Raw genomic sequence first — 16,159 nt, 5'->3', positions numbered from 1 at the left:
AGACCGACAAAGTAACATCAGCATTTTTCTGCTCTATGATTGGTTGATCAGAGCAAGCCAAGGTTGACAACCAGAACTATCAGTGCATTATCTCTACAATATACAGTATGGAGGGTTTCTACAATTGTGGCGCATACCACCACTCTATGTTAAGAGGTGGATTGAATCTGAATTTTTGCATTTTTAACTTGGAAGACGAAAATACTCACGTTAAACGTCATCAACAGTCACGTGATTGCCTTTGTTTCCGTAGCACTGGTGAGGACATGTCTGCATCCAAATGGACGCGACTCAGGCTTTTTTTTTCCCTGAGCTCTGACGCCCTCTGCGGTTTCAATATCTAATTACTTCCTGTATATAATTTATAACAGGGGTGTCCAAACTTTTTGCCAAGGGGGCCAGATTTTATGTGGTAAAATGTCGGGGGGGCCGACCTTGGCTGACATTCTTTACATTGAACAACAATATTGTTCAACAAATTTTAGTAAGCAAGTCTGTTTCACATTTCCATTTTTATTTTAATTTCAACAATCTTAAGAATTTCTTTTGGTTCATTTGAAACAGGTACATCACATGCAAGTGCTTATTCACTTGACTTTTTCTTAAACAGAAGTCTCCTGAGTGCAAATTGATTGATTTGAAACATAAATTGTATCACCATGACTTTTCAATAGTCACAAAACCTTTGACTCGAACAACAGGGAAATGAACAAGCAAGACACATATCCACAACTGCAAGGATCATTTGAAATATGACATATCAGTCAATATAAACACGGAGTGATGTCTTGTCAACTCGTGAGTGATGCCCTCTAGTGTCTAAATGCTATTACTCATTTAGCCACTAGAGGGAAGCAGTACTCTATGAAACATCACTCACCAGTCTACGAGACCTTAGTCAATGCAACACGTGTTCCATTGCGCCCAACCTGCGGGCCAGACGGCACTGATTTTATGACAGGGGCCGAGGGCCGGATGAAATTCGACCGCAGGCCGGATTTGGCCCGCGGGCCGGACTTTGGACATGCCTGATTTATAACTACCGTACATTTGAGCCTACCATTCTGATCCTAGATGATAATCCTTTCTCTTCCATGGCACGGCAATTCAGTTATATTTATTGAAGGATGACGCGATATGATACAATATCGCTTTTTGACGTCATTCCAAGCCCAGCCACGAGAAGGAACTCTGTAACCCAAAACTGAACTTGATCAATTTGCCAGGAAACTACTGTACGTATGCCGAAATTATGACTTGACCTTTAATAATTCAACAGTCCAAGCGATTGACTTTATGCGTATTTTAAGTAAGTATTTTATCGATCAATGAATTCATGGATTTTTTTTTTAAAATCATTGCTAATTCATCCAATCTTTGGAGTGATGAGATAAAGTTGCTCACGAAGGTAGTCCATGCCCAAAGCCAGGTGTCTGTTTTCAATGACGTTCTGTGATTGGAGAAGCTCTACATTGCACTGTTTTCCTGGAAAGAAAAACAAAATCATTTAGTACGGTCAGGACACATATTCATGCTGAACACATATATTCAATGATCAAAAGTTGATTCATACTCACCGAAAAGTCCAGGTACTTGCTCACCAGGTACAACAAAAGGAGGGCCTGAAAATTTGTTGGGAATATTTACTCAGTTTTACAAATACAAACTCTTACGAAAGTGAAATCTTTGTTTCACTATAATAGATAATTTTTTAAATTTTATTTTATGAACTAAAAATAAGGATGGCAGTAATTCAACTTTTAATAATGAAATGTTACCTTTATAAAGTTCAGGATTGTACATCAATGTGGACAAAAGGTATTTGCAGTCCTGGGCCATCAAAGACATAATGAGAGACGCATATCTGTGGAATGGTGACAGAATGACTTCCACATCATGACTTTATGTCAAAAGCACTTTTTTTTTTGGTCCTGATGAACAGCTTATGAGAGAACACGTTGGTTGCGTTGCTAATAATAAGCTAATATTAATAGTTTTGCACTAAGCGTAAAATGAGCGATACATTGATCGCCATCCCGTACAAAGCCTTGAAATCAATCCTTTATTCTGAGTTTGAGACCTTACTTTTCTCTGTCTCTTGGGTTGATGGCCACGAGAGATCCTCTGTCCCAAATAGCCCCGAACTGACCTACAACTGAACTGTGACAAACAGGGGCATGAACAAAACATACAAATCAACATTTTGTAAACACTGTACTTACCTAGACACGCTGTACAGATCGCAGTTATACACGGAGATGTTTTTCTCTGAGTTCTGTGGAATAAAAATGTGAGTGATTAGAATACAAGGACTATACAGTTATCACATGTAACACCCTACCGGTGATGTGTTTTATGTGCACGTGGTGCATTTGGAATGAGGAATATGTGACTTCTCACGCTGATATGCTCACCACTATGGAACTGTGTAAATCTAATCACGTGGTATACAGTGCCCCCCACCCCAAGGACGCTCAGAAAATGGCCAGTGCTTCTATAAGTCAGGACATTAAAATGCTGTGTGATTTAATTTCCATTCAGACACCTAAAATTGACTTACCCTGAAAACCTTTACTCCAGGCATAGCAGGGACAGCTTCCTCACTGTATGTCATGTTGTTCTCCATAAAGAATTGTTGAATGGCTTTTTCTGCGATTTCCACTCCTACCACTGAATGCCCCATGTCTGCTAGCCTGGGATACACAAAGAAAAACAATATATTATAGATCACGGTGATGAAATGTTATTTATGAGCTGGTCCAAAATTGTACTTCTGCAAATAGTTTCACATGTTAATGCTTAGTTCCTTGGAAAAAAGTACACAAAAAAAGCAAGAGCGCTCGCAACCCGCGGTTAGGTAACTCATGACTGAACACTTGCTTTTAGAAGACAAAATTAATTTTATTTACCACTTCATATCCACAGCTTTCCCACACAGAGGAAAGAAGAAGCGAACTCCTGTTCGCCCAGCCAAAACTTTGTCAATATGACTTTCCAGCATCCTGCAAGAAGGAACCAAAACAATACAGTGTGTGTGTGTATATATATATATATATATATATATATATATATATATAATATTATATATATATATATATATATATATATATATATATATATATATATATATATATATATATATATATATATATATGATTCATACTCAGCTATATATATATAAATATAAAACAATCATTAAGCAATTCAAATTATGTGATGGAGTAAAAAAAGGAGTAATGTTTGTCTGGTTCATTCCTATAAACAGTCATTCCACAGATGAAGTATATACTGTAGGTAATTTGTAGTCTTACTCGTGTACTTGTGGCTTATGAAAGCCAATTCTGTTTTCCTCCCAGCGTTGCTCCCATTCTTTGAGGTCAACGACTTGATCATCCTGAGTTTTCAGCATGTCGCTCATGTTGGATTCTATCTGCGTGACAAAGAGCAGATGATAGATAACAGGTGTCCTTACACTCACGGTCCACGTTAGTTACTCTGCACTATCTGATAGAGAATACAAGAACTGTATTAAAAAAAGGTGGTCCATAACTGAGGATTATCGATTTTATTGGCAGAATGTTGACAACTTTATTTTTAATTGTTGGATTGCATATTCAGATAGTTTAACCGAGGCTGCAGACAGTAGTCAAGTAAATACATTGCAACGCAATATTAAACATTAACATTGCCTTGTACAGCTAGTGCGTGTTGGTGGGAAAACTGAAACCAGACACGGTTACTATCAATTGTTAACTTTGCTTGTGATTGATGAATTTCAAGGAGACCAGAGCCCAACAATGTGTGTGTGTGATGTTTTCTTGATCGTAGAGAATTTCTATTGTACATTAACACGTGCATTATACACTTACCCGGTAAGTACGCAAGAATATTTATTTCGCAAGCGCTGAGTCGTTGGAAGTGTGATTCAGAAAAAAAAGGAACCCTGCGGTGTTACGCCGATTTTGGGCTGTTGGTCATTTTCGTAGTCGTACTGTAATCATAAGAGCAACGTAACGAAAGACCCCAGAAAAAAATTATTTCAGCTTTTCCTTCTGGTTTGGGAGGAGCCTGCTGCGAAGTTCACAAATATTGGAAATTCGGCTTTCGACACAGCTTGAGCAACCCAACCCACCTCAGTGATGGTCGTTCTCAAGATTGAAGTCGACTGTAAATGGAAACGCGCGATTAGCCATGAATTTTGACATTTAACATTTATTGTTACAAAACAACAACAACAAAAAAGGGAAACATGCATCTTGATTCCAGTGTAGCTTTGTAGAACCTTACGACGTACTTAGGTCGCAGTGTTATTTGTGTGTGTGTGTTTGCGAGGGGGGGTAACTCGAACCATTATTTAGGACGTTGACGATATTTAACTGTACAATACTGTTTTACATACAACAGCCTCCTTCGGGTTTAGGTCCTTGCATTCTCTGAGTCCACCGCTAAATGGCACTAAAATTCTACACATTGGATATTGAAATTGCCCTCACAAGTCATCAATGGGATAGTCGATGTGTTTTAATTGCACTTAAACTTGGTGGCTCTTTCTCCTGGTGGATCCATCCGAACCTCGCGGACGTGTCAAGCATCAACAAAACCAGGAAACTACTGTACGTATGCCGAAATTATGACTTGACCTTTAATAATTCAACAGTCCAAGCGATTGACTTTATGCGATGTATTGTTGATTTTTTTTGAAACATCGCCTTCACTCGTATAAATAAACACTGTAAATAGGCAACAACCAATCAGAGAATTTGCGTTCTTTTTTGATGCGAGGACAATTTAACATTTTTGTTCCATTGTTATATGTTAACGCTCGGTCCTTGATACTTCTGGTGAATGAAAGGATAGTTTTATTAACATCATAAGGCTTGTATTGGGTCTCATTTGTTGAGAAGTGGGGGTGGGGGGTCTATCATGTGGCAAATGAGCATGTTACATACACAAGATATAGATGAGATAGACTTTATTCACATATCAACGTATTTAACTTGATGTGTACAGTGTTAACATGCCATGTTGTATGCTGAAATAAGATACTTGATTTCCATGAAAAATAATACAATACTGATCAAGTATTTTATCAATCAATGCATTCATGGATTTTTTTTAATCATTGCTAATTCATCCATCTTTAACTAATCTTTGGAGTGATGAGATAAAGTTGCTCAAGACGGTAGTCCAAGCCCAAAGCCACGTGTATGTTTTCAAGGGCGTTCTGTGATAGGAGAAGCTCTACATTGCACTGTTTTCCTGGAGAGAAAAACAATCATTTAGTACGGTCAGGACACATATTTATGCTGAACACATATATTCAATGATCAAAAGTTGATTCATACTTACCGAAAAGTCCAAGTACTTGCTCACCAGGTACAACAAAAGGAGGGCCTGAAAATTTGTTGGGAATATTTACTCAGTTTTACAAATACAAACTCTTACGAAAGTGAAATCTTTGTTTCACTATAATAGATAATTTTTTAAATTTTATTTTATGAACTAAAAATAAGGATGGCAGTAATTCAACTTTTAATAATGAAATGTTACCTTTATAAAGTTCAGGATTGTACATCAATGTGGACAAAAGGTATTTGCAGTCCTGGGCCATCAAAGACATAATGAGAGACGCATATCTGTGGAATGGTGACAGAATGACTTCAACATCATGACTTTATGTCAAAAGCACTTTTTTTTTGGTACTGATGAACAGCTTATGAGAGAACATGTTGGTTGCGTTGCTAATAATAAGCTAATATTAATAGTTTTGCACTAAGCGTAAAATGAGCGATACATTGATCGCCATCCCGTACAAAGCCTTGAAATCAATCCTTTATTCTGAGTTTGAGACCTTACTTTTCTCTGTCTCTTGGGTTGATGGCCACGAGAGATCCTCTGTCCCAAATAGCCCCGAACTGACCTACAACTGAACTGTGACAAACAGGGGCATGAACAAAACATACAAATCAACATTTTGTAAACACTGTACTTACCTAGACACGCTGTACAGATCGCAGTTATACACGGAGATGTTTTTCTCGGAGTTCTGTGGCATAAAAATGTGAGTGATTAGAATACAAGGACTATACAGTTATCACATGTAACACCCTACCGGTGATGTGTTTTATGTGCACGTGGTGCATTTGGAATGAGGATGACGTGACTTCTCATGCTGATGTGCTCACCACTATGGAACTGTGTAAATCTAATCACGTGGTATACAGTGCCCCCCACCCCAAGGACGCTCAGAAAATGGCCAGTGCTTCTATAAGTCAGGACATTAAAATGCTGTGTGATTTAATTTCCATTCAGACACCTAAAATTGACTTACCCTGAAAACCTTTACTCCAGGCATAGCAGGGACAGCTTCCTCACTGTATGTCATGTTGTTCTCCATAAAGAATTGTTGAATGGCTTTTTCTGCGATTTCCACTCCTACCACTGAATGCCCCATGTCTGCTAGCCTGGGATACACAAAGAAAAACAATATATTGTAGATCACGGCGATGAAATTTTATTTATGAGTTGGTCCAAAATTGGACTTCTGCAAATAGTTTCACATGTTTATGCTTAGTTCCTTGAAAAAAAGTACACAAAAAAAGCAAGAGCGCTCGCAACCCGCGGTTAGTTAACTCATGACTGAACACTTGCTTTTCAAAGACAAAATTAATTTTATTTACCACTTCATATCCACAGCTTTCCCACACAGAGGAAAGAAGAAGCGAACTCCTGTTCGCCCAGCCAAAACTTTGTCAATATGACTTTCCAGCATCCTGCAAGAAGGAACCAAAACAATATATACCAGTATGTATATTTTACCCAATCATTAAGCAATTCCAATTAAGTGATGGAGAAAAAAAGAGTAATGTTTGTCTGGTTCATTCCTATAAACAGTCGTTCCAGAGATGAAGTATATAATAATGATAATAATAATACATTTTATTTATAAGCGCCTTTCAAGACACCCAAGGACACTTTATATAGGTAATTTGTAGTCTTACTCGTGTACTTGTGGCTTATGAAAGCTAATTTGGTTTTCCTCCCAGCGTTGCTCCCATTCTTTGAGGTCAACGACCTGATCAGCCTGAATTTTCAGCATGTCGCTCATGTTGGATTCTATCTGCGTGACAAAGAGCAGATGATAACAAGTCTCCTTACACTCTAGTCATGTGTCGTTCGCGAACGAGCCGGCCCTTTGAAGTTTAACGATGAGAGCCTGCTCCCACCTCATTGGGAGCCGGCTCCTCATTGGGAGCCGGATGGGGAGGGTTACACACACACACACACGCGCGCGCTGCAGTTTAGAGAAGGGGGAGGTGTTAGAGAAGAGACACACACAGCAGCACACTGAGCAGCACGCGAACAAGACAGAGGAGACGAGAGAGCTAGTTAGTGAAAAAAAAAAATAACACGGTGGAAAGTGGAAAGGTGAGAAAATGGATAGGAAACGCAGTGAAATATGGACTCATTTCAATTTAATTGATAGTTCAAAGGCAGCGTGTAGACTGTGCAAGGTTAAAATATCCCATAGATCAGGCTCCACAAATAACCTGCACAGGCACATCAGAAATGTCCACCCATCAGTACAATTTGAAGAGAAAAGACAAGTAAGGGAACCAGCTATTAATGAAGGTGCTAGTGTGTCTGCAACTGTTGCTGCTGCTGCAATGTCACAACTGCCTAGATGTACAACCCAGAGCTCTATGAGCCACTTTATGCAAAAAGCTATAAAACCAGCAAAACAGAACACAATTGATAAGGAACTGGGTAAAGATTGCAAGGGATTTTCAGCCATTTTGTGTTGGCTGTGTGTTGTCGCAACATCTGTCCCCTCAGAGAGAATCTTCTCCAAAACAGGGCAAATATTAACAGAGAGGAGAAACAGGATCAACTCCTCAAAGCTGAGGCACTTGGTTTTTCTTCATGCCAATCTTCGCTAAAGACAAGCTAAAACCTTTACCTGGATGCTGCTTTGTTTCTTTTTGTTTTACAAATTTTAATTTATAATTTGTTGTGTGGTATCCAAAGCTTACCTATATTTTACTGTAAATAGTTAAAAGCTTATAAATATACACATTCAGAGATTGGAACTTTTTGACGACCTTGTTTTGAGATGGGTCTTTGTACTTTGTTTTTATTTTTGTAGCACTCCATGTTGAGTATGTTCAGAAGAATATAAATAATAAATATTTGATATAATGTCTATTTTTTGCATTAGTACTTCATTTTACACATAATATTACGTTATTTTTGGTATTAAATTAATTTAAGCAACAAAAAAAAACTGAGGAGCCATTTGGGAGCCGAAAGAGCCAGATCTTTTTTAGGGAGCCGATCCAAAAGAGCCGGCCTTCTAAAAGGAGCGTAGATCGTAGAGAATTTCTATTGTAAATTAACACGTGCATTATACACTTACCCGGTATGTACGCAAGAATATTTATTTCGCAAGCGCTGAGTCGTCTGAAGTGTGATTCAGAAAAAAAGGAACCCTGCGGTGTTACGCCGATTTTGGGCTGTTGGTCTTCGTAGTCGTACTGCAATCTTAAGAGCAACGTAACGAAAGACCCCAGAAAAATATATGTCAGCTTTTCTATATGGTTTGGGAGGAGCCTGCTGCGAAGTTCACAAATATTGGAAATTCGGCTTTCGACACAGCTTGAGCAACCCAACCCACCTCAGTGATGGTCGTTCTCAAGATTGAAGTCGACTGTAAATGGAAACGCGCGATTAGCCATGAATTTTGACATTTAACATTTATTGTTACAAAACAACAACAACAAAAAAGGGAAACATGCATCTTGATTCAAGTGTAGCTTTGTAGAACCTTACGACGTACTTAGGTCGCAGTGTTATTTGTGTGTGTGTGTTTGCGAGGGGGGGTGGGGGGTGGGGGGTAACTCGAACCATTATTTAGGACGTTGACGATATTTAACTGTACACTACTGTTTTACATACAACAGCCTCCTTCGGGTTTAGGTCCTTGCATTCTCTGAGTCCACCGCTAAATGGCACTAAAATTCTACACATTGGATATTGAAATTGCCCTCACAAGTCATCAATGGGATAGTCGATGTGTTTTAATTGCACTTAAACTTGGTGGCTCTTTCTCCTGGTGGATCCATCCGAACCTCGCGGACGTGTCAAGCATCAACAAAACCAGGAAACTACTGTACGTATGCCGAAATTATGACTTGACCTTTAATAATTCAACAGTCCAAGCGATTGACTTTATGCGATGTATTGTTGATTTTTTTTGAAACATCGCCTTCACTCGTATAAATAAACACTGTAAATAGGCAACAACCAATCAGAGAATTTGCGTTCTTTTTTGATGCGAGGACAATTTAACATTTTTGTTCCATTGTTATATGTTAACGCTCGGTCCTTGATACTTCTGGTGAATGAAAGGATAGTTTTATTAACATCATAAGGCTTGTATTGGGTCTCATTTGTTGAGAAGTGGGGGTGGGGGGTCTATCATGTGGCAAATGAGCATGTTACATACACAAGATATAGATGAGATAGACTTTATTCACATATCAATGTATTTAACTTGATGTGTACAGTGTTAACATGCCATATTGTATGCTGAAATAAGATACTTGATTTCCATGAAAAATAATACAATACTGATCAAGTATTTTATCAATCAATGCATTCATTGATTTTTTTTAATCATTGCTAATTCATCCATCTTTAACTAATCTTTGGAGTGATGAGATAAAGTTGCTCAAGACGGTAGTCCAAGCCCAAAGCCACGTGTATGTTTTCAAGGGCGTTCTGTGATAGGAGAAGCTCTACATTGCACTGTTTTCCTGGAGAGAAAAACAAAATCATTTAGTACGGTCAGGACACATATTTATGCTGAACACATATATTCAATGATCAAAAGTTGATTCATACTCACCGAAAAGTCCAAGTACTTGCTCACCAGGTACAACAAAAGGAGGGCCTGAAAATTTGTTGGGAATATTTACTCAGTTTTACAAATACAAACTCTTACGAAAGTGAAATCTTTGTTTCACTATAATAGATAATTTTTTAAATTTTATTTTATGAACTAAAAATAAGGATGGCAGTAATTCAACTTTTAATAATGAAATGTTACCTTTATAAAGTTCAGGATTGTACATCAATGTGGACAAAAGGTATTTGCAGTCCTGGGCCATCAAAGACATAATGAGAGACGCATATCTGTGGAATGGTGACAGAATGACTTCAACATCATGACTTTACGTCAAAAGCACTTTTTTTTTGGTACTGATGAACAGCTTATGAGAGAACATGTTGGTTGCGTTGCTAATAATAAGCTAATATTAATAGTTTTGCACTAAGCGTAAAATGAGCGATACATTGATCGCCATCCCGTACAAAGCCTTGAAATCAATCCTTTATTCTGAGTTTGAGACCTTACTTTTCTCTGTCTCTTGGGTTGATGGCCACGAGAGATCCTCTGTCCCAAATAGCCCCGAACTGACCTACAACTGAACTGTGACAAACAGGGGCATGAACAAAACATACAAATCAACATTTTGTAAACACTGTACTTACCTAGACACGCTGTACAGATCGCAGTTATACACGGAGATGTTTTTCTCGGAGTTCTGTGGCATAAAAATGTGAGTGATTAGAATACAAGGACTATACAGTTATCACATGTAACACCCTACCGGTGATGTGTTTTATGTGCACGTGGTGCATTTGGAATGAGGATGACGTGACTTCTCATGCTGATGTGCTCACCACTATGGAACTGTGTAAATCTAATCACGTGGTATACAGTGCCCCCCACCCCAAGGACGCTCAGAAAATGGCCAGTGCTTCTATAAGTCAGGACATTAAAATGCTGTGTGATTTAATTTCCATTCAGACACCTAAAATTGACTTACCCTGAAAACCTTTACTCCAGGCATAGCAGGGACAGCTTCCTCACTGTATGTCATGTTGTTCTCCATAAAGAATTGTTGAATGGCTTTTTCTGCGATTTCCACTCCTACCACTGAATGCCCCATGTCTGCTAGCCTGGGATACACAAAGAAAAACAATATATTATAGATCACGGTGATGAAATGTTATTTATGAGCTGGTCCAAAATTGTACTTCTGCAAATAGTTTCACATGTTAATGCTTAGTTCCTTGAAAAAAAGTAGACAAAAAAAGCAAGAGCGCTCGCAACCCGCGGTTAGTTAACTCATGACTGAACACTTGCTTTTCAAAGACAAAATTAATTTTATTTACCACTTCATATCCACAGCTTTCCCACACAGAGGAAAGAAGAAGCGAACTCCTGTTCGCCCAGCCAAAACTTTGTCAATATGACTTTCCAGCATCCTGCAAGAAGGAACCAAAACAATATATACCGGTATGTATATTTTACCCAATCATTAAGCAATTCCAATTAAGTGATGGAGAAAAAAAGAGTAATGTTTGTCTGGTTCATTCCTATAAACAGTCGTTCCAGAGATGAAGTATATAATAATGATAATAATAATACATTTTATTTATAAGCGCCTTTCAAGACACCCAAGGACACTTTATATAGGTAATTTGTAGTCTTACTCGTGTACTTGTGGCTTATGAAAGCTAATTTGGTTTTCCTCCCAGCGTTGCTCCCATTCTTTGAGGTCAACGACCTGATCAGCCTGAATTTTCAGCATGTCGCTCATGTTGGATTCTATCTGCGTGACAAAGAGCAGATGATAACAAGTCTCCTTACACTCTAGTCATGTGTCGTTCGCGAACGAGCCGGCTCTTTTCGAAGTGAACGATGGGAGCCGGCTCCCACCTCATTGGGAGCCGGCTCCTCATTGGGAGCCGGCTCCTCATTGGGAGCCGGAAGGGGAGGGTTACACACACACACACACACGCTGCAGTTTAGAGAAGGGGGAGGTGTTAGAGAAGAGACACACACAGCAGCACACTGAGCAGCACGCGAACAAGACAGAGGAGACAAGAGAGCTAGTTAGTGAAAAAAATAAAATAACACCGTGGAAAGTGGAAAGGTGAGAAAATGGATAGGAAACGCAGTGAAATATGGACTCATTTCAATTTAATTGATAGTTCAAAGGCAGCGTGTAGACTGTGCAAGGTTAAAATATCCCATAGATCAGGCTCCACAAATAACCTGCACAGGCACATCAGAAATGTCCACCCATCAGTACAATTTGAAGAGAAAAGACAAGTAAGGGAACCAGCTATTAATGAAGGTGCTAGTGTGTCTGCAACTGTTGCTGCTGCTGCAATGTCACAACTGCCTAGATGTACAACCCAGAGCTCTATGAGCCACTTTATGCAAAAAGCTATAAAACCAGCAAAACAGAACACAGTTGATAAGGAACTGGGTAAAGATTGCAAGGGATTTTCAGCCATTTTGTGTTGGCTGTGTGTTGTCGCAACATCTGTCCCCTCAGAGAGAATCTTCTCCAAAACAGGGCAAATATTAACAGAGAGGAGAAACAGGATCAACCCCTCAAAGCTGAGGCACTTGGTTTTTCTTCATGCCAATCTTCGCTAAAGACAAGCTAAAACCTTTACCTGGATGCTGCTTTGTTTCTTTTTGTTTTACAAATTTTAATTTATAATTTGTTGTGTGGTATCCAAAGCTTACCTATATTTTACTGTAAATAGTTAAAAGCTTATAAATATACACATTCAGAGATTGGAACTTTTTGACGACCTTGTTTTGAGATGGGTCTTTGTACTTTGTTTTTATTTTTGTAGCACTCCATGTTGAGTATGTTCAGAAGAATATAAATAATAAATATTTGATATAATGTCTATTTTTTGCATTAGTACTTCATTTTACACATAATATTACGTTATTTTTGGTATTAAATTAATTTAAGCAACAAAAAAAACTGAGGAGCCATTTGGGAGCCGAAAGAGCCAGATCTTTTTTAGGGAGCCGATCCAAAAGAGCCGGCCTTCTAAAAGGAGCGTAGATCGTAGAGAATTTCTATTGTAAATTAACACGTGCATTATACACTTACCCGGTATGTACGCAAGAATATTTATTTCGCAAGCGCTGAGTCGTTGGAAGTGTGATTCAGAAAAAAAGGAACCCTGCGGTGTTACGCCGATTTTGGGCTGTTGGTCTTCGTAGTCGTACTGCAATCTTAAGAGCAACGTAACGAAAGACCCCAGAAAAATATATGTCAGCTTTTCTATATGGTTTGGGAGGAGCCTGCTGCGAAGTTCACAAATATTGGAAATTCGGCTTTCGACACAGCTTGAGCAACCCAACCCACCTCAGTGATGGTCGTTCTCAAGATTGAAGTCGACTGTAAATGGAAACGCGCGATTAGCCATGAATTTTGACATTTAACATTTATTGTTACAAAACAACAACAACAAAAAAGGGAAACATGCATCTTGATTCAAGTGTAGCTTTGTAGAACCTTACGACGTACTTAGGTCGCAGTGTTGTGTGTGTGTTTGCGAGTGGGGGTGGGGGGGGGGTAACTCGAACCATTATTTAGGACGTTGACGATATTTAACTGTACACTACTGTTTTACATACAACAGCCTCCTTCGGGTTTAGGTCGTTGCATTCTCTGAGTCCACCGCTAAATGGCACTACAATTCTACACATTGGATATTGAAATTGCCCTCACAAGTCATCACTGGGATAGTCGATGTGTTTTAATTGCACTTAAACTTGGTGGCTCTTTCTCCTGGTGGATCCATCCGAACCTCGCGGACGCGTCAAGCATCAACAAAACTTTGCACTAGGTCTTACGCTGCGCTTTACTGCGCGAGAATATGCCTAATATTGATATGCAATGATATGCAGGATAGACGGTAACAATGAAATTCTGAGGACAGTAAATTGATTTTTGTGGGGATTGGGGGGGCATGTACAAACTGAGTTCTTGCACTAAATGTTGTTTTAATTGTACATTTTAAAATAGCAATTTGATCAGAATTGTGGCCCATTCCAAAATTTAAATCGTCCATCCCTGCAATAGGCATTATTCTTTATTAACCGGCTCCTCTTTAACACTTCGCTTCTCGTGCGTAATTGGGTCAGAGAACCCACAGTACCGGGTCGCGGTGTATGCAAATGTTTTTTTTCTTCTTGACTGTACAGTCAAGACGTCGGAGGAGCGTCTGGACCAATCACGGACGCCCGGGGGCGGGTCTCCAAAGGCTACCGTAGTGGATGTGGAAAATGGATCATTTCAAGCTCATCTTCTCCATTCATATCGCGACGAAAGGACCCGCGTTCGTTTGTTGAATTCGTTGTCAAATGTTCGGACGTGGCGTAAAAAGGAAAATGACGAACTAGAGCTCGGTTGGCTCCCCGGTAAGATCCGTGCGTGTTGGAGGAAGTGGGATCTCGTGTGTGCGTGTGTGTTTTTGTGTGTGAGACGTCTGTTGTCAATGTGTTGATGTTTGGATGTTGTGCCGTGTGGATCGATCTAAATTGTGTCCCTTTTAAAATGATTCTTCGTGACAAGTTTTACAGCGTTAGTCTGGTTGGTTGTCTTGTCTGGTCGAAAATCATTCCCATCCCTTTCCCACGCGCGTATCCATTGTCGGCACACAGCAATGGGCATCATAAGATTGAACTGCAAAGTGTATCAACCAAAACCTCAGTCATCAAAACAACGTATTGTTTGCGACAGAAATACAGCAACGCACCCGCCCAGTATTATGTCCGCTTCTACCTCAACTCAAGTACAACACCGTGCTCTCTTGATTTGCATTCATGCAGGTAACTGCTGTTATGGACTCCCAAGATACTCAAATGAAGGGGTGGATACGGGTTTACTATTGTAGCTTCTGTTTGAACACAGGAAGCATTTCGGCTGGAATCCCGTTTCGTATTATTGACGTTTTGGTGCATGATGCAGCTATATAATTGATTCTGTGGAGGTTCTTCCGAACTGGACCTGCCACCTGATCTCAAGTAGCATGTCACATATTTTCAACATCATGTTGCTCGGAGTACCAGACCCGAATTGATCTGTTTTACGCGAGGCACTACGTGGATTGAAAACAAAAATAACAAATATTCAAATTATCGTTTAAGTCTGTGTGTCATCTGCCTTTTGCCTATTCAGCGGGGAGAGACTCCAGCTCCCGAACAGGGTAAGCCACTGGTGTCAAAGTCAAGGCCCGGGGGCCAGATCTGGCCCGACACGCCCTTTTATGTGGCCCGTGAAAGCAAATGAAGCATGTCAAGTTCCATGATGCTTGCTGAAGTCTGAACCAAAATTTCAAATTATCATATGTAATCTGCAATAACAGTCATTATTATTGACTTCTGATTGTAAAAATAGCTATTGATCAATTAATTGTGCACTGTGTATGTAATATGTGGAGGGAATTAAACATTTGTATGGTTTCCCAAAATTCATAACGGCCCTCCAGGGGGAAACCGTAACTACAATGTGGCCCGCGACAAAAAATTGTTTAACACCGCTGGGGTAAGCGATACGGAAAATATATGGATGGACCATATTTTTTTGGGAGCAGCAGATATTGTGGAAAATTATAGCGACACACATGATTTTCACTTGTAAGTAGGGCCGCGCCGAACACTGATTATAATAATCGATTAATCTGGTGATTATTTTGATTAATCGATGAATTAGATATTAAAATAATGTCAATCATGTTGGATTGCATCTCATTAAATTGCGTCGGTGTACCTAACTTTGTGTCTGTTGAGTATCTCTGGACTCTCTAATTCTGCATAGTTGTGTGAGACCTGTGGAGTTGAACCCTTTCATGGGCCAATAATGATAACCTGTAACCTGATAATAACATAATAAGCTGTCCACTGCAGTTTAACCGCTGTCCCTCAAAGGGTTAAAGTGTCACATTATTTGGAATTCTGCATCATCAAGTAAAAGGGAGTACTGTATATTAAAGGGAGGAGCATAAAATACCCGCGTTTTATTCAGTTTGAAAATCCCAGAGCCACACACACACACACACACACACACACACACACACACACACACACACACACACACACACAGTATGGCGTAATTAGATTTAGCAATGAATTACAACTCACCTGTTGTGCTTTTTAGACGAGCAAAGACTTTCCTGGAATAAATAGTTGCAGTAGAAGGTGCTCTCGTGAGAAGGCGGATCTTGACAGCCGGCCGCGCGCCCATTTTTCTCTGATTGATGAGATGTCTCTTTG

At 39.4% G+C, this 16,159-nt stretch overlaps 3 protein-coding genes across 4 annotated transcripts; all 3 read right to left on the bottom strand.

Annotated features, from left to right (window-relative positions):
- Window positions 1-1,101: 1,101 nt before the first annotated feature.
- LOC127604519 (probable thiopurine S-methyltransferase) lies at window positions 1,102-4,066 on the bottom strand. The gene is made up of 9 exons (XM_052071642.1): window positions 3,864-4,066; window positions 3,312-3,430; window positions 2,910-3,002; window positions 2,561-2,693; window positions 2,223-2,275; window positions 2,086-2,160; window positions 1,779-1,864; window positions 1,578-1,622; window positions 1,102-1,485 (listed from the first exon to the last, which is right to left on the bottom strand). The coding sequence occupies exons 2-9, from the start codon at window positions 3,416-3,418 to the stop codon at window positions 1,367-1,369; spliced, it is 711 nt and encodes a 236-aa protein (XP_051927602.1). The 5' UTR covers window positions 3,419-3,430; window positions 3,864-4,066; the 3' UTR covers window positions 1,102-1,366.
- An 891-nt stretch (window positions 4,067-4,957) lies between these two features.
- Window positions 4,958-7,114, bottom strand: LOC127604521 (probable thiopurine S-methyltransferase). Its single transcript, XM_052071643.1, has 8 exons — window positions 7,002-7,114; window positions 6,681-6,773; window positions 6,332-6,464; window positions 5,994-6,046; window positions 5,857-5,931; window positions 5,551-5,636; window positions 5,350-5,394; window positions 4,958-5,259 (listed from the first exon to the last, which is right to left on the bottom strand). The coding sequence occupies exons 1-8, from the start codon at window positions 7,106-7,108 to the stop codon at window positions 5,141-5,143; spliced, it is 711 nt and encodes a 236-aa protein (XP_051927603.1). The 5' UTR covers window positions 7,109-7,114; the 3' UTR covers window positions 4,958-5,140.
- Window positions 4,958-11,697, bottom strand: LOC127604518 (probable thiopurine S-methyltransferase). Of its 2 annotated transcripts, XM_052071641.1 has the most exons (9): window positions 11,560-11,697; window positions 11,239-11,331; window positions 10,890-11,022; window positions 10,552-10,604; window positions 10,415-10,489; window positions 10,109-10,194; window positions 9,908-9,952; window positions 9,668-9,815; window positions 4,958-5,117 (listed from the first exon to the last, which is right to left on the bottom strand). In XM_052071641.1, exons 1-8 carry the CDS (start codon window positions 11,664-11,666, stop codon window positions 9,697-9,699), a joined length of 711 nt encoding a protein of 236 aa, XP_051927601.1. In that variant the 5' UTR covers window positions 11,667-11,697; the 3' UTR covers window positions 4,958-5,117; window positions 9,668-9,696. The 2 variants fall into 2 exon arrangements, with proteins under 2 accessions (XP_051927601.1, XP_051927600.1); XM_052071640.1 differs by lacking the exon at window positions 4,958-5,117 and having other exon boundaries at window positions 9,514-9,815.
- Window positions 11,698-16,159: the final 4,462 nt, after the last annotated feature.

Source organism: Hippocampus zosterae, chromosome 7 (assembly GCF_025434085.1).
Source record: "Hippocampus zosterae strain Florida chromosome 7, ASM2543408v3, whole genome shotgun sequence".
NCBI classification, from domain to species: domain Eukaryota; kingdom Metazoa; phylum Chordata; class Actinopteri; order Syngnathiformes; family Syngnathidae; genus Hippocampus; species Hippocampus zosterae.
The sequence above is the reverse complement of the archived record's forward strand: the minus strand, read 5'-3'. Positions and strand labels throughout refer to the sequence as shown.

What these genes read in the sequence shown, in the direction of transcription:
- LOC127604518 (XM_052071641.1), bottom strand. Translation starts at nt 11,666, where the DNA reads ATGAGCGACATGCTGAAAATTCAGGCTGATCAGGTCGTTGACCTCAAA. An exon ending in CATAAGCCACAAGTACACGA is followed by an intron (nt 11,332 to 11,559) that starts GTAAGACTACAA and finishes TCCTTCTTGCAG; the next exon opens with GATGCTGGAAAGTCATATTG. An exon ending in AACCCAAGAGACAGAGAAAA is followed by an intron (nt 10,195 to 10,414) that starts GTAAGGTCTCAA and finishes ACCATTCCACAG; the next exon opens with ATATGCGTCTCTCATTATGT.
- LOC127604519 (XM_052071642.1), bottom strand. Translation starts at nt 3,418, where the DNA reads ATGAGCGACATGCTGAAAACTCAGGATGATCAAGTCGTTGACCTCAAA. An exon ending in AAAGCTGTGGATATGAAGTG is followed by an intron (nt 2,694 to 2,909) that starts GTAAATAAAATT and finishes TGTGTATCCCAG; the next exon opens with GCTAGCAGACATGGGGCATT. An exon ending in GCAAGTACCTGGACTTTTCG is followed by an intron (nt 1,486 to 1,577) that starts GTGAGTATGAAT and finishes TTTTCTTTCCAG; the next exon opens with GAAAACAGTGCAATGTAGAG.
- LOC127604521 (XM_052071643.1), bottom strand. Translation starts at nt 7,108, where the DNA reads ATGAGCGACATGCTGAAAATTCAGGCTGATCAGGTCGTTGACCTCAAA. An exon ending in CATAAGCCACAAGTACACGA is followed by an intron (nt 6,774 to 7,001) that starts GTAAGACTACAA and finishes TCCTTCTTGCAG; the next exon opens with GATGCTGGAAAGTCATATTG. An exon ending in CAATCCTGAACTTTATAAAG is followed by an intron (nt 5,395 to 5,550) that starts GTAACATTTCAT and finishes ACAAATTTTCAG; the next exon opens with GCCCTCCTTTTGTTGTACCT.